The sequence below is a fragment of the Triturus cristatus genome, chromosome 7 (assembly GCF_964204655.1).
Source record: "Triturus cristatus chromosome 7, aTriCri1.1, whole genome shotgun sequence".
Lineage (NCBI taxonomy): Eukaryota > Metazoa > Chordata > Amphibia > Caudata > Salamandridae > Triturus > Triturus cristatus.
In genome coordinates this window covers 276,811,839-276,827,030 of record NC_140590.1, presented here as the reverse complement: position 1 = coordinate 276,827,030, position 15,192 = coordinate 276,811,839, and the positions used below count along the sequence as shown (strand labels likewise).

Sequence of the window (15,192 nt, the reverse complement as noted above, 5' to 3'; positions counted from 1 at the left end):
TATGAGGGTGTACATCTTCACTGCTTCCTTATTTTCTTCAGATGAAGGACGTCTTCTTCTTCCTCTTTTTCCTGGGGGTCTGGCTCATCGCCTACGGAGTGGCCACCGAAGGCCTTCTGCACCCCAATGACATGCGCATCTCCTGGATCTTCCGCCGGGTGTTCTACCGGCCCTACCTGCAGATATTTGGCCAAATTCCCCAGACTGAGATTGATGGTGAGTTTTGGATTCAGCACTCTGGGAGGAGGCACCTTGTTCCCCCAGGATCAAGCACCGCTCTTCAGTAAGATCCTGGGCTGTGGCATTAACTGTGGGAGTGGGGAGGGGCTACGGTAAACTTTAGACTCAACAGGGTGTGGGATAATCTTGAGGGCAACAATGACTTATGTTTTGGAGAGAAAACGTTTTTTATTTTTTATTTTTAAGTTTAAGTAGCGATCTACTGAAAGAACTCGGACTAGCACCCCGGGAAGGTTTCTAGTGTCTCAGAACCTGTGGTCTGTGGGTAGCATGCAAATTTCTTTAACCAGTGCATTGTCCCGCTGTTCACTCTCAGGTCACTCGGAAATCGTGGCCTGAAGATAAAATCTCAGATCTCTGCATTAGGTATCTTAACCCGCTGATCTACCGCAGTGTCCCGTTGACTGCACATCGAGATTTCCAGGTGGAACATGAGCCCAGAAAGTTATTGTAGCCCTATATTCATCTGGAATATACAGAGCTTGTCCTCATAATCGCTGGAAAGTTAGAGTAGGTTTGAAAAAGGGCACCCCCCCCCCCTTTGTTTGCCCGCATTTATTTACATATTCCCCTGTGCCTTTTTCTGTCTGTGAACTCACAAGAACTGTCAACTAAACAAAACTGTCCGCTTGCGTCAAGCTTGTCTAGCTTGAATAATATGTGCTCTGCTCATTACAATATGGAACGAAAAAGGTAATTGAGACAGTACAATGGAAACATAAGTTTTGAGGTGCCAGGAAGAGGCAAAGCAACCCTTTGCCGTAGAAAATGCCTAGCATAGATGCAAAGTGGCTTCATGTCACATGGGATACCGTGAACCGGTCCTGGCTTTCAGCAAACTGCTCTATTCACGTTGGGATTGTTTAGTACATACATGAAACGCTAATAGTGACACTTCCAGTCCCAGACTCCAAAGTTGCCAGAAATACTATGAGTAGCCGAAGGAATTACATATGCCATGAGGCTCTTTGGGCAGCTATGGCCTTGCGGTTAACCCTGGGGCTTATAGGGTGGATCAGTATTATTGACCCTTTTCACAATCATTCTGAACTCCAGCTGACCTGGGAGCCTGGGAGTGATGCATGGTGAATGGAGCCACTGTCGGGCCACCGCCCTCACCCATGTCCACTATGAATTTTTTTAAGGTAAAGGTGGGGCTACAGCGTTTAGCGACGTTTCTGGCTGAATGCACATGAGTGATGATTTTGGGGGAAAAGTGAACGGGATAAAGGAGATACACAGGTGACGGCAATGCTACAGGAAAATAAATTTCTAATTTATCAGATGGCAGGGAGGCATTTTGGGACCTATGTCCTCTAGGTGAGCAGTAAAAGTAAGAAAGTGGTAAGAAAAGGAGAATGGAGTGATGATTTTGGGAAGCGATGTAGTTTGGCGCAAGAAGACTGAATCTTGTGGGAGAACTAATGGCAGAAGTGAGGGGTAGATCGCAGGGAGTACCAATAGACTGAGGCAGACGATGAGAGGGGTAGAATGGAAACCAGTTTAATACCAGTCTACGATACCAAGATCAGCTAGAGTAGACGGCAGAGACGAGTAGTAAATTCGCCAGCGAGATCGAGATGTTCGATAATGGAGGAGAGGTGAATGTGATGAGCAGAGGTCATGCAGTTGGACAAGTGGGCCACAGTTGTTGTATGTACTGGCATGTCTTAGAGGGTGCAGGGGTTCTGTCTAATGTGTTATCCTAGGGCGCTATTTAGGTTTCTGGAATAAGATCTTAAAATTGATGCTGAGAGAAGGTTTCATGTTTTTGTCTATATGGTTTGTTCTGTTTTGCTTATGTTAAGTACTATTTGGGTGCAGTGCTGTTGGGCAGCCTCACATTGCCAGTTATATAGACTTGCTGCTAGGTCGGTATGTGTGTGTTTGTGTAGAGGTTGTAGTGTAGTCTATTGTTGCATCTGTTCTGTTGGGTCTCTGAGTGTTATGTTGATTATGTGAGATGTGTAACAATTTGTTTGTTGTCTCTGGCTAGTGTTCACTGCTCAGTGTGATATTTTCTTCGATTGTGGATTGCCTAGAATTATGGAATTGCCAAGTGTGGGTTGAGTGCTGTAGTTCAGTTTGAGAATAAGGAAAGACTCAGCAGCCAGCATTATGTCTGTTTTATGTCATGTTTATGCTTATAAAAGTTGAACCTAGAATACTATCACTAAGCTAGTGAGAGTTGGGTTGTATTGGTTTGCCAATCTTTTTGATTCATCTATGACAGAGCATCAATTCCAGCAATGTGGTGTATTCTGTTCTGTAATTTCTATTTAGTATTTTACAATCAATGCATGATCTAATTGCCCGGTTGTGTGCTTTTAACCCACAGCTGTACAGCTGCCCAGTTTAAACTGCACAGACAACCCCATCGCAATCCTCCTAGAGGAAGCGGAACCTTGCACCAATACCTACGCCAACTGGCTGGTCCTCCTCTTGCTGGTAATCTTCCTGCTGGTGGCCAACATACTCCTGTTAAACCTTCTCATCGCCATGTTCAGGTAAGGTTGGCGCAAATCTTCTCACCATTTGTTTACCACCTCACTGTCACTGAAGGTGCTCAGGACTGTTGCCTGGTCAATATCACCTTTCTCTCTCACTGTCTCTCTGCAGGGAATAAGGAACATTTCCAGAGATTGCTATCCTTTCTCTCTTTATTAACAGTGTCCACAGATAAAAGTTCCAGGCTATTTTTGTGTCATAGCTATTTCCGTACTATGTATGTAGTGTATCGGAGGTCCTCCTCTCAGTGCCTTGGTGGTACAGCTCTGGCCATTATTTGTTACTGTCAGTTTCCCAATCCTTATTTGTTCCACTGCTGAGAGAAGCAGTAAAGATGAAAGGTGAAATTCACCTATATGCCATAGAGATACGCTGATAGAAATAAGCCGGGCAAAGGTGTAATATTTGCAGCGGAGTGGGCATCTCGGATGTGTGGCTGTTCTAGGAGCAGAAGTAATGTTGACCAGAGTAACGTAGTTGCATATTTGAAGTACCTTGAGATGTGTCTTAATTATCTATCCTGTTACCTTTACTCATAAAAGACATGGTTGGTTCCGGCGCCACAGATCATCTTGTCATGGACAGAGAGGTAAAAGAACAAGAAACCAACCGCAATTAGGGTACAGGGGAGTGAGCACCATGACAGTGGTTGGGAAATAAGTCACAGTGCTCAGGCGGGGGATACAGGAATCAGTGGTGAAGGGCTGCATGGCTTAGCTTAGCTCTGTCATCTTGGCTTGTCTATTCTACTGCACGATTCCTCCCTATTGGACTTCACAATCTGTGAGTACTTCACATTTGTGCTGTACTGTTTGTGAGCCGATACTGAATGATGGTGGCTACTGCCCCATCACCCCAAGCTAGAGGCATTGGCCTTTTTACACTACCCCTGGGGTGAGAAAGCGTACTGTCTCTCCCTGTAAAATCCCATCCAGTGCCACATAACCTGAATCTCTTTTTGTGTGTTGTGTGTTTATTTCATGGTAGACAAGACTGCCTCCATAACCCTGTGCTCTGTGTCCTCATCCCTACATCTTTGGAGGTGGGGGTAGCGGCTTCCTGCCTCTTACCTACTTTAATGCTGATTTTCCATGGTTAGGTGAAATTCTCCCTCCCCCTATTCCACCAATATTGGCTGCAACATAGCAAAGGTGGCCTTTTTCAGGACCTCATCCGAGGATTATCCACATTTTAACCTTGGCCAGTTTAAACTGGTCTGACCTCGGAAAAGCAGATCTTCTCTAAGATTAGCGAAGGGTTTGAAAGTTTGGAAAAAGTAACACTTTGGTTGTCCAGCATTACCACTCTGATCACCAAGAGAAGATACAGTATTTTGCACAACAACCTATAGACAGCCAGAGTACTCTGTAGACTAAGTACAAAGAAAACTGTGAGTCTATGAGGCTAGGTGACCTTCATACAGCTACACCATCATTACTAAACAAAGAATGTATTTCCACCAAAATGTCACCCTGGATGTGTGCATGCATTGAAGATCTATGAATGCATCAAAGGTTCCCATCACCCACATACAGTGGCTTGCTTCATCATTTGGGAGACCAGGGACTTATCTGATAACCGGATGCCACCAGGATGGCGTGGGGCAGGGTTCAGGGTTTGTCCCGGATGCAACTATGGCAATGTTGCTCCAATGAAAAGACCACTCTAAAGGTTAGTGTGGGGTGATGTGTGCAGTGCAAATAAAGTAAATGTGATATGATAAAATTGGAAACTAGGCACAAAAAATTATTTATTGAAATGCTGCCTTGATACCAAATTAAAACAGTGCTGTAACAGTTTTAACAAATAACTGTGTTGGAACTGGTCGACATGTTTCAGCTTTGGGTGGATGTGCCCTAGCTTTCGTCAGGACCATTAAAGCTACTGCATCTTGAATGTGAAAAAAGGTAAATCATACAACCTGCACCTGGGATAGGTGTGGGAGAAATTACCTAAGGAGGTGGAAATAAACATAATGAGAATAGTATACCAGAGGTGAAACCTTGTAACTGATAGATCACATAACGCATAAAGTTGTTGTTCAATTATGCCAAATACATATTAGTAAAAACACCCCTTCAAAACGATAAAGGTGCTATAGATATTGCACTTACCCGAATGAATCTAGGTATTCGCCTCGCCTCACCTGGCGACTGCTCAGGCGTTAGGAGGCACCGCTCTAAGAGATGAATGAATAAGAGGCATGGTCCAAGATTAGAGTGACAAATCCAAAGTCCGTTAGTGTGATATTTGGAATGATCACGAACGAAGCGCGCATTCAGTATTTTGAGTAATTTCAAAAGGGGCGCGCATTGATGACGGAACGTCATGAGATGTTCCCCAAACTGCGATGGGAATTGTAGTCATTGACAAGTAATGTAACCATGTTGTTCACAACCTAATCACCGTATCTAAGGAGGATACGGATATATCAAACACATATTGAAAGATATAGTATAAGACAATGGTTTATTATGGAGTTTACACTTTTCGGGGAAGAACGAAAAATGCTGTCTATGCGCACAATATGAGACTTAAGAAACGCAGTACCAATTCTTAACAGCTAACAAGTGTCTAAATCGAGGGCAGCCGGTGGAAGTCCCCATGGCAATATAGGCACTGAAAATGAACTCTCAAAAAAACAAATTATGTATTAATGATCAGTCCTGGAGTTGTGCAAGCATCAGGACGACAAAAAAAACTCATGGGACCAGCCATAGCTAGACAAGAGAGAACAGTAGTGTAAAGCAGCTCGGGTGGTATGAGGAGTGTGACGAGGATTAACAGTAGTACTCTTTGTTGCTGGTCATTATAGCGATGTCCATGGTATTTGATCATTTAATCCATGGATATCGCTCTTTAGTTTGAACACCCATTTTTGCTCTTTAAGAAATTTCTTAACGTCACTGATGTGTGATGGAATAAAGGGTTGTTCCAGAATGATCCATCTCAAATCTTCAGGTTTGTGATTTAAAGCAAGGAAGTGACTGGTCAATCTGGTAGCTTGTTTGTTGCGTCTTATGGTGCTCTTGTGTTCACTGATACGGATTTTGATCTTTCGTGTCGTCATACCAATGTATCGAAGTGAACAAGGGCATGTTATCTGGTAAATCACTTTATCAGAATTGCAATTCGTATGCTTGCGTAAGATCCAGGGTTTGGCCAACCCTAGATCGATCGACTTGGTTTGTTGTGTCTGAGGGCATACAGAACATGAGCCACAGGGATAGTGGCCCTGTACTGGTGGCAAATCTCAGTGCTGACGCTCCCAAGGCTGGTTTAGTTTTGGGTCTTGTGTGAACGAGGTTATCACGCAGACTAGACCCTCGTTTAAAAGAAAACAGAGGGGGTGGAATCTTGTCATTTCCAACATTTAGAATGTGCCAATGTTTTCGTACTGACTTTTGAACACTGTTGGAAAATGTACTAAAAGTAGTAACTAATGTCATCCTGGTCAAAGGTTCCTTAGGAGCTGAAGGTTCCAGTAGGGCATCCCTATTGTTATTGGACGCCCGTTTGTAGGCTTGTTTCACCAGATGAGATGGATATTGTCTGGCTTTGAGTTGTTTAGAAAGTTGATCAGCATGAGATAAAAAGCTGTCCTTTGTGGAACAATTCCTACGGATCCGTAGGAACTGTCCTACTGGCAAATTCTGTCGGAGTGATTTGGGATGATGACTATGAAAACTCAGGAGGGAATTCCTTGTCTGAGGTTTTTTATACAGTTCACTGCCCAAAGTGCCTAGTGCAGGATAGATCGTGATATCCAGAAAAGGAAGTCTGGTCTTATCATATGTGACAGTGAAATTTAAAAAGTTATTCTGAGAATTCAGCCACGAGTGAAAATCCAGTAGGGAGGCCACAGTACCGTGCCAGATTACCAAGATGTCATCTATGTACCTTTTCCAACAGGCAATTTGCCCGCGGAAAGGATTCTGGTCGGTAAGCACAATATCCTGTTCAAAACAGTGAACATAGAGATTAGCCAGACTGGGAGCACACCACAAGCAGGGCAGAGTACGGACACGACGATCTAGTGGTGAATCTGAGTCAAAGGACACTCACTGTAGCGGAACTGAATGTTCTCAATAGGGGTTTAGGTTTTGTACCCACTAATATGGGCGATCCCTTTCAACTGAGAAAATACATGGACTTTGGATTTGCAATGGGGTACATGACACCGTTCCATAACATTGTTGATCCCTAGGAATTACTACTGCCTCGGTTGATAGTGTTGCCCGGAGTCCTGGCACCAATAACTACAACTCCCATGACACCCGGGTCACGTGCAATGCCGTCATCTTCGGGCGTCCTCCTTGCACGTTGTCCCGACATCCTTATTTCATGTTGTATAAAAGACCGATGCCATTAGGATCACTCACCTCCCCTCTGGCTCAGCAGCCGCCCGAGGTACCGACGGAGAGGTAAGATCTGTGCATACACGCGATGATCTGCACGCTACTTCTTATTGTATAAACGACCTTTTTGCCTGTCAATCATTAGCGTTATACTATAGGGGGTTTGAGATAGACCAACCCGCTATTAACATAGCGAACACTATTGTTTTCGTTTGTAAACCACACATAAACCAACATGAGAAGACCCTTTGTCGTCTCGCATACACTAATGAACTCGAGATACGACACCGCATAAGTGAGTAAATACTAGTGCAGGTACTATTATTATTTCTTCGTGTCTACACACGGTCTTATAACACCGCAGCAGATTTCTGTTTACCGTAAGACTACCGTCAGGAACATCCTGATATCATGCTCAGATAGGGCTTTGCCCCGTCTCAGGATCATGCCTTTGTTTTTCTGCCTTTGGTTTTTTAAGGATAAGCGTCTTTCGATTTTTTAGGGTACTGTGTCACTCTAATCTTGGACCATGCCTCTTATTCATTCATCTCTTAGAGCGGTGCCTCCTAACGCCTGAGCAGTCGCCAGGTGAGGCGAGGCGAATACCTAGATTCATTCGGGTAAGTGCAATATCTATAGCACCTTTATCGTTTTGAAGGGGTGTTTTTACTAATATGTATTTGGCATAATTGAACAACAACTTTATGCGTTATGTGATCTATCAGTTACAAGGTTTCACCTCTGGTATACTATTCTCATTATGTTTATTTCCACCTCCTTAGGTAATTTCTCCCACACCTATCCCAGGTGCAGGTTGTATGATTTACCTTTTTTCACATTCAAGATGCAGTAGCTTTAATGGTCCTGACGAAAGCTAGGGCACATCCACCCAAAGCTGAAACATGTCGACCAGTTCCAACACAGTTATTTGTTAAAACTGTTACAAGCACTGTTTTAATTTGGTATCAAGGCAGCATTTCAATAAATAATTTTTTGTGCCTTGTTTCCAATTTTATCATATCACATTTACTTTATTTGCACTGCACACATCACCCCACACTAACCTTTAGAGTGGTCTTTTCATTGGAGCAACACTGCCATAGTTGCATCCGGGACAAACCCTGAACCCTGCCCCACGCCATCCTGGTGGCATCCGGTTATCAGATAAGTCCCTGGTCTCCCAAATGATGAAGCAAGCCACTGTATGTGGGTGATGGGAACCTTTGATGCATTCATAGATCTTCAATCCATGCACACATCCAGGGTGACATTTTGGTGGAAATACATTCTTTGTTTAGTAATGATGGTGTAGCTGTATGAAGGTCACCTAGCCTCATAGACTCACAGTTTTCTTTGTACTTAGATTTAGGATTGGGATTTTTACTGTTTGAGTCTTTAAACTTATATCCCTTAGACCCTCCACTCTTTTTGAGATTCTTTTTATTGTTACTCTGTAGACTAGCCATGAGTAAATGGATTACTCCTACTCAGACTGGAAAAAAGCCTGGATTCTTTCTAGAAGTCTAGCTTTGTGACCTGTCTGGACTGGGAGAATGGCCGGTTGCCCCTAAAAGGTGAAAAATTGTCTTGATACTGGGAAATCCTGGGTAAGGACCCCCTGAATAGACCATCTGCATGGAGAGCTCATCAAAAAAACGAGACGACCCAGGATCCTTCGGTTTCCTGCAGCCTATCAGGCCTAGAGATGCAAACGCAAATACAAAGTAGTGCATATGTCAGGAAGGTGAAAAGATAACTCTCCTTCAAATGAACTAACGAGCATGCCCTCATCCCAAGCTTTACCCAGGATATGAGCTTTGGCTGATTTTAACCATCTCCCTACTCACAAGCCCAGATATTTTTAAGTCCACGCACGTGGAGTTATTGATGACGATTATTTCAGACAAGTGATACACAACCGGCTTCAGGCAGGCAGACTCCAACTGACCAGACCTGGGATTCTTTGTTTCCATGACAACTATAAGAATGCCAGTACATAGGTTAGAATCGAAGAACACAAAAGCTATGTCGTTCTTTATGGTTGCTTTTCATGTTTGACCCTAGGGCACTTCTCAGTGGGAAGTGATAAAGCCTTGGTTGCCGCCCTTCCTGCGGGTCTTATTGATGTCACTGTGGGACTTCATAATGAGTTCTGGTCTACTATTACATCTGCCCCCCACGTAAACTACTACAAACCGGTTTGGGTTTACTTCGGTTTGAAAATACTTGAACTCTGTCCTACTGGAACACCTGTCACCTTTGACTTGGACATAAACACTGTACAGAAGTCTGATTGTACCCTTGACTACTTTGCGCCCTTGTTATGCTGGTGGCTTTATGGGTGCATGGACAGTTTGTTTTGCAAGTGAAAACTCAAATGCGGAAGCTCACTTGTCCTGTCTTTCACCCAGAGATAGCAAAAGTATTGGAAATCCAGGACTCTACAAAATGTCCCCACAAATATGTTAAGGTGTTGTCATTAGAGTGGTACAGAACATTGACAGGGAGCAAGGTGGAGATGATTCTCGGTGTACGCAAGGGACGGGACACTGACCAGGATCAAGATCGAAGATGTAACAGGTGGTGAGGGAAAAGTAGGGCTGGAAAATTTGTATGAGTAAAACAGTGGTCGTAACAGGTGAGGTTCATGAGGCAAAACCACAGTATTGCAAGAACGAGCCAAGAGCAAGAGTGATTCCTTCCATAGTGAGGAGAACAAGCGGCTCCTGGTCTAATATATCTAACACTTTAATAAGAAAAAAACACCATCACTACATCTTGCTTACATTAATGTGCACTGTGGCTTGAGGCACAGCAATAGAAGCGTAGATGAACAAAATGTGATCATATGTGTGTTACTATCTTTGAGTTACTAACAACTCATCCCAGGTGATAGCAAAGGAAACGTTTCTCCCGATGATACACCTAAACGAAGGGGGGGAGGGATGTTAGCATGTCTGTGCAACCATTCAACTCCGTCACCGTTCCTTGGTTTAGTAAAGGACATGCTCTGCTTCACTAATGGGAAGCGTTTCATGGAGGTTGTCTTAATCCTTTTGAATGAAATAATCCTTTCTATTTCCTCTCGGATTAAGGCAGCGTCTGTCATTTTATGCCAATCAAAACTGTTTTCTGGACAGTAGGCGGTTGAGTCGCAACTTACTCATTTCAGACTCCCAAAGTTACTGGCTTACCTATTTAAGCGCTTCTCGCGTGTTTCACAAGTCCCTCCTCATGACCTCCCTCACAGGCAGGAGCCTTCAAGTCTATCCTTCTCTGGAAAGATCAAGGGTCATTGAGTAAAAAGTTCCACAACACCTTCAGAAATTCACAGGCAGAATAAGTAAACAAAAATGTGATTGAAAAACTACATAAACATTGTCAATAGAGACCTTTGGTTGTCTGTATGTGTCTGTGTATTCGACATTTACAGCGCACAAACCTAGCTCGGGAGTAAAAGAGCAGTATACATTAAGGGAACTGCTGGAAGATCATACTAGATAATATACCTCAAGGACAGATTTACATTCACATTTTTAACTCTCCAGTAAAACCCAGGACAGTATTCCTTCAAAACCATAATATACTTCATACAAGACGCCTCCACCCGAAGTCAGGGCCCGGTCCGTTCGCACCGCCTTACAGCCAGACCTGTAGTTCACCATTCGTGTATTGTTTGATGAACGCTTGTTTCTGTATTTTTGTGAATGGTTTTGAGTTTCAAATCATCAAAACTGCTTAAGTGGAGGTCCCCGGATTCCAGTAATAATCCAGTAGGGGTCCCCAGATTCCAGTAATGATTCAGTGGGGGTCCCCGGATACCAAAAATAATTCAGTGGGGGTTCCCAGATTCCAGTAACGACTAAAGGGTGTCCACAGAAATCAAAAGGTTAAGAAACATTGTTCTGGACTCATCCTGCCTCGGCTGTTAGCTGAAGGTTAGCACCATGGTGACAATACATTCACAGGTATCTAAAAGATAAATTATGATTTGGATTGAGATTTTTATGTTTCCAAGCTTTATATGAAAGTGATATTTATGCACTGTGAGAATATCAATCATATATACCTGTAATTCTATGATTATTGTTCACAGTTCCACTTTTTACCGACCTTAGAATATTGGTATTTTGAGAAAAAACACAGTATGGTGGAAACTTGTGATCTGCAGGTAACTCTAGGACTTCTGCAGCCAAAGCTGTAACCCACCCAGCAAGCTACATAAAATACAGATCTCAGATCTGCATGTTGGACGCTCTCCTTTGCAGCAAGTACATAAGCCTCTATGGTATTTTATGATGAGTCAAACCTGTGACTAGACAGCACATAGTTCTGATCTCCAGCAGGTGCGTTAACCATAAGCGTTCTATTTCTGCTTTTATACCATGGTCCTTGCTTGGTACACAAAGATCCCTGCAGCAGGTGTCTTAAACCCATAAATACTTAAAAAAGCAGTAAGTTTGTGACCAATTAAGTAAGCCAGACAGATTTACTCACACATTTGTCCTTGTTGCCAATTTTTCAGGGCCATAGTTTAAAAAATAAATAAATCTGTAAGTAAGCCCAGGCAAAATTGTTACCCTGGTGTAATACTGAGTAATTTGCAGCATTTTGCATTACATTTGTTATTCAAAATTACCGAATTACTCCTGGTCATGTAATTACAGACAGTTCGGGTAAAAATCCTTGCCTTTTTTGCACCTTTTTATACAGCGAAATGAATCCTCGCATCCCAAATGTATACGAAGGTGCATTTTGCATTAAACCAATGCTGTAAATGGCAGATTTCCATTTTGCGAAATTACCTGAATGTTTGTGTAATTGCGCAAAAGAAAATAACAATTACGTACGTATACCCCTATCTACAAGATACCCGCCCGACTTCGCTACTTATGGCTCTTCCTCTCTTGACACTGCTGCATTCCTTCTACTATCCTTTTACCATTTGATGGGAATACATTTTCCCATTTCTGACGATGTCCTTGGGACAATACCACTTTCAGTCGGTGCTGGATGAATGATTTACACTGTACAGCAATGACCACACCTGAGTCTCCAGGCTTCACTCCAATCAGGTAAAGCTTTCAGATCCCGGTTAGTTCAATACAGGCAAGACTCGAAGTTTTCGGTCTGCTCTACGAAGTACAACAAGTGTACGCCGAAGACTGTTGTACTATATTTAAAAACAAAGGCGTCTTGGTGAGAAAAGGGCAGCAAAATTCCTGTTATTGATGCAGGTGCTTTAAGTGTCTGCAACTCGGGTAGAGCCGTAAGAAGTACAGTATGGAACTCGCTTCCCATCATAATGCAGTATATCATGCAAAAGCTGCCATCAAACAACACCAGAAAGTGCACGGTACATTGTTGAGACGTTTTAGTATTGAAATGCGGAAGTACACCTGCAAGGGAAAGACTTTGCAGGAGTACTTCCGCATTGACGCCAGACAACACATGTCGTAAGGTGGCGCTAAACAAGGGAGGATTATAACGGACCCCCGCCGCTGGTTGAAAGTGAAAATCGAGTGATTCATCTCTCTAAAAGCCAAGGAAGTGATTTCACTGTAACGCAATTAGCATTTTTCAACCCTGCGTATAACGGACGATAATACTCCGCATCAGAGAACGTGATTTAATAAGAAAATATGGAGTAATGGTTGAGTCCACAGATATCAGATATAAAGGATTGAATATAACAGACAACGATTTAGCCTATGATTTGTCTTGAAAAAGATGGCCTTATAAGAGATTCCATCGAAACGCGTTGACGCAATTGGAAACACAATCCAAGGGATCACCGCAGCTTTTTGGAGATATAATTGTGTCAAACATATCACAAACTGCGTACATAGATTGATGGCCGAATAGGATGTGTAATACATGACAAAGTGCATTGTCTTTTGTGTTTTTCTGTTATGCGGGCTCATAACAGGCTGTTATTTGTATATGAACTTACGATTCTGTATGATATGGTCAATATGTTTTTAATATGTTTCGAGGAAAATGTATAATTGATTTTTAATGTGATACATGTATTTTTTTAAATACAATAAATGTGACAAAAATTGGGATACCTAATTGTTTAATATAATTGTGTGATATTGTGCAACAGCATTTTATCATTGTGTGCTAACGAGGGGATTGCCATTTTATACTTGTGATAAGTACCCCATTCCCTTGAATTTGACAAGGGGTCTCTCTCAGTTCTATATACACATCTTATAGGGACAGGCCGACAGGCGCAGCACCATACGTACTAATTTGTTTTTCTAGTTGGCCAAGGTAGCTGGAACAGCCAAGTAAGAGACATAAAAAAACGTCAAGGGGAGAACTACAAACCATATGAGTCGGGTTAGTCCGGAAGGCTGGTGGAGGGCCTGGCATAATATGTCCAAGAAAATGAAGTCATTACGTAACTTTCCATCAGAGCAGTGATCTGCTACTTTCTTTGAGACACCTCCAGGCACATGGGAAGTCTGTTCTGAATCACCACCACTGAAAAGCACCAGCACAAACACCACCACAGGGTTCGCAGCCTTTGTGATCGACGTTGAGGGGATCTGTATCAAAGGTACAATACTTATCCGAAACAGACTCCACAAAAAACTGTTGATGACGTCGAGGTTATAGCTGTCAAAGGTCAGATCAGCCTTGTTAGATCCTACTCTGCTGAGGTACTTGATGATGGGTACTCTGAATTTAAAGATCTCATTGTCATGCAAACACATGGTTCGACATAGAGGTTGCCACGAGCGGTCTCAAACCTCTTGTGTGACTCACTACATGACGTGCACTTCTCACTATATGGTCAATAGTCTTTTCTTGAGTCCTTATAAATCCATCCTGTAGGCATCAAGACCTTGGAAGGAGCAGCACTCCTACAAAACATCACTGGACTTGTGCCCTGCGAAGACCAGTTCCTAGGGAAAAAAGGTACATAAACAGAGCCAAACTCCTTTTCACACTCCAGAATAAGGCCAACCTTCAAGGAGAATGTTAAACACCAATGGGAAATCACCCGAAGATCTTAATATTCAGAATAACCATTTGTACCTCCAACAATGGCTTTCCTCGCTGATGGCATCCCTACTGGTGGTGGTGTTCTGTTTGGATGAGCTGCAATGGTTATGATCTTTACAACTGCATCAGTGACTAGATTCGTCCGTGATCCTTGTGACATTGGAATATCAAGCGTACCGCAAGCCAATTTTCTCTTTAGGTCCTGCCAAGTTGTACTGGTAATGGGAATGCTCCTAACACCGCCATTGAAGAAGGGCTCCATTGTCAGACTAATACAGGACTACAGGACTCTGCAGTATGAGATATGAGAAAGAACAGAGTATCATCATCCCGGCTCAGTTATGGGCTCAGCTAGAAGAAACGGTTCCCTGCTTCTTTTTCATCTGCCCACAGGTCAAAGGAAGCCGACTTTTTGATACATCTAGCAGGAAGGTCTACAGCACATATGCCATTGCTATGAAGACACAAAGCATATTCTTCCAAGGCAGAGGAGGCGATTCCTTCCCAGCAGTCTACAGAGGTCGGTTACTCTTTAGCAGAGTAAACATGCAGCAGCTAGTTAACATGCCATTGCTTTTAGATTGTAATAGAAGGTGGCAAATACACTAATCCCGCTGCCTGACACTTGCGTGTTTGAGACCTGATACAGAACATTAGATGACGAGCCTCCATTACAATGGGTACATTGTTTGCCTCTCATGTGGTTGACAAAATGCATTGCATGAAAACTGAAGCTAAATATCTGATGGCAGTCAGTAGGCTTTGAAAATAAAATCACAAAGCCACACCCTAAAAAGACTGACAAGTTGTGGTATCAGTGCGAGCAGTTTAAACACTGAAGTTCTAATTACCAATAAAAGAGTCATCAACTCAGACAAGGTGGAGAAAATACACCAATAGCTGTAGGAGAACCTCCTGCCAACAACTCTGACTAACCAAAAAAATCTAATGTTCCTTCTGATACAGAAATGTAACTAGTACCACTATATATGAATATAGGGAAAATAATGCATTACCATTATTCCTGCTGCTTAAAATGCCCAGAAACAAGAATTCTCGACTTGTTAAG

The 15,192-nt window shown here is 42.8% G+C and overlaps 1 protein-coding gene across 2 annotated transcripts in view; it reads left to right on the top strand.

Annotated features, from left to right (window-relative positions):
• The window catches only part of LOC146809407 (transient receptor potential cation channel subfamily M member 4-like), a 388,425-nt gene that overhangs the window by 348,334 nt on the left and 24,899 nt on the right, over positions 1–15,192 (top strand). For both annotated transcript variants that reach the window (XM_085616252.1, XM_085616251.1), the window contains exons 19-20: positions 42–216; positions 2,579–2,747. In XM_085616252.1, the coding sequence (XP_085472378.1) occupies positions 42–216; positions 2,579–2,747 (344 nt within the window). The remainder of the gene's footprint in view (positions 1–41; positions 217–2,578; positions 2,748–15,192) is intronic.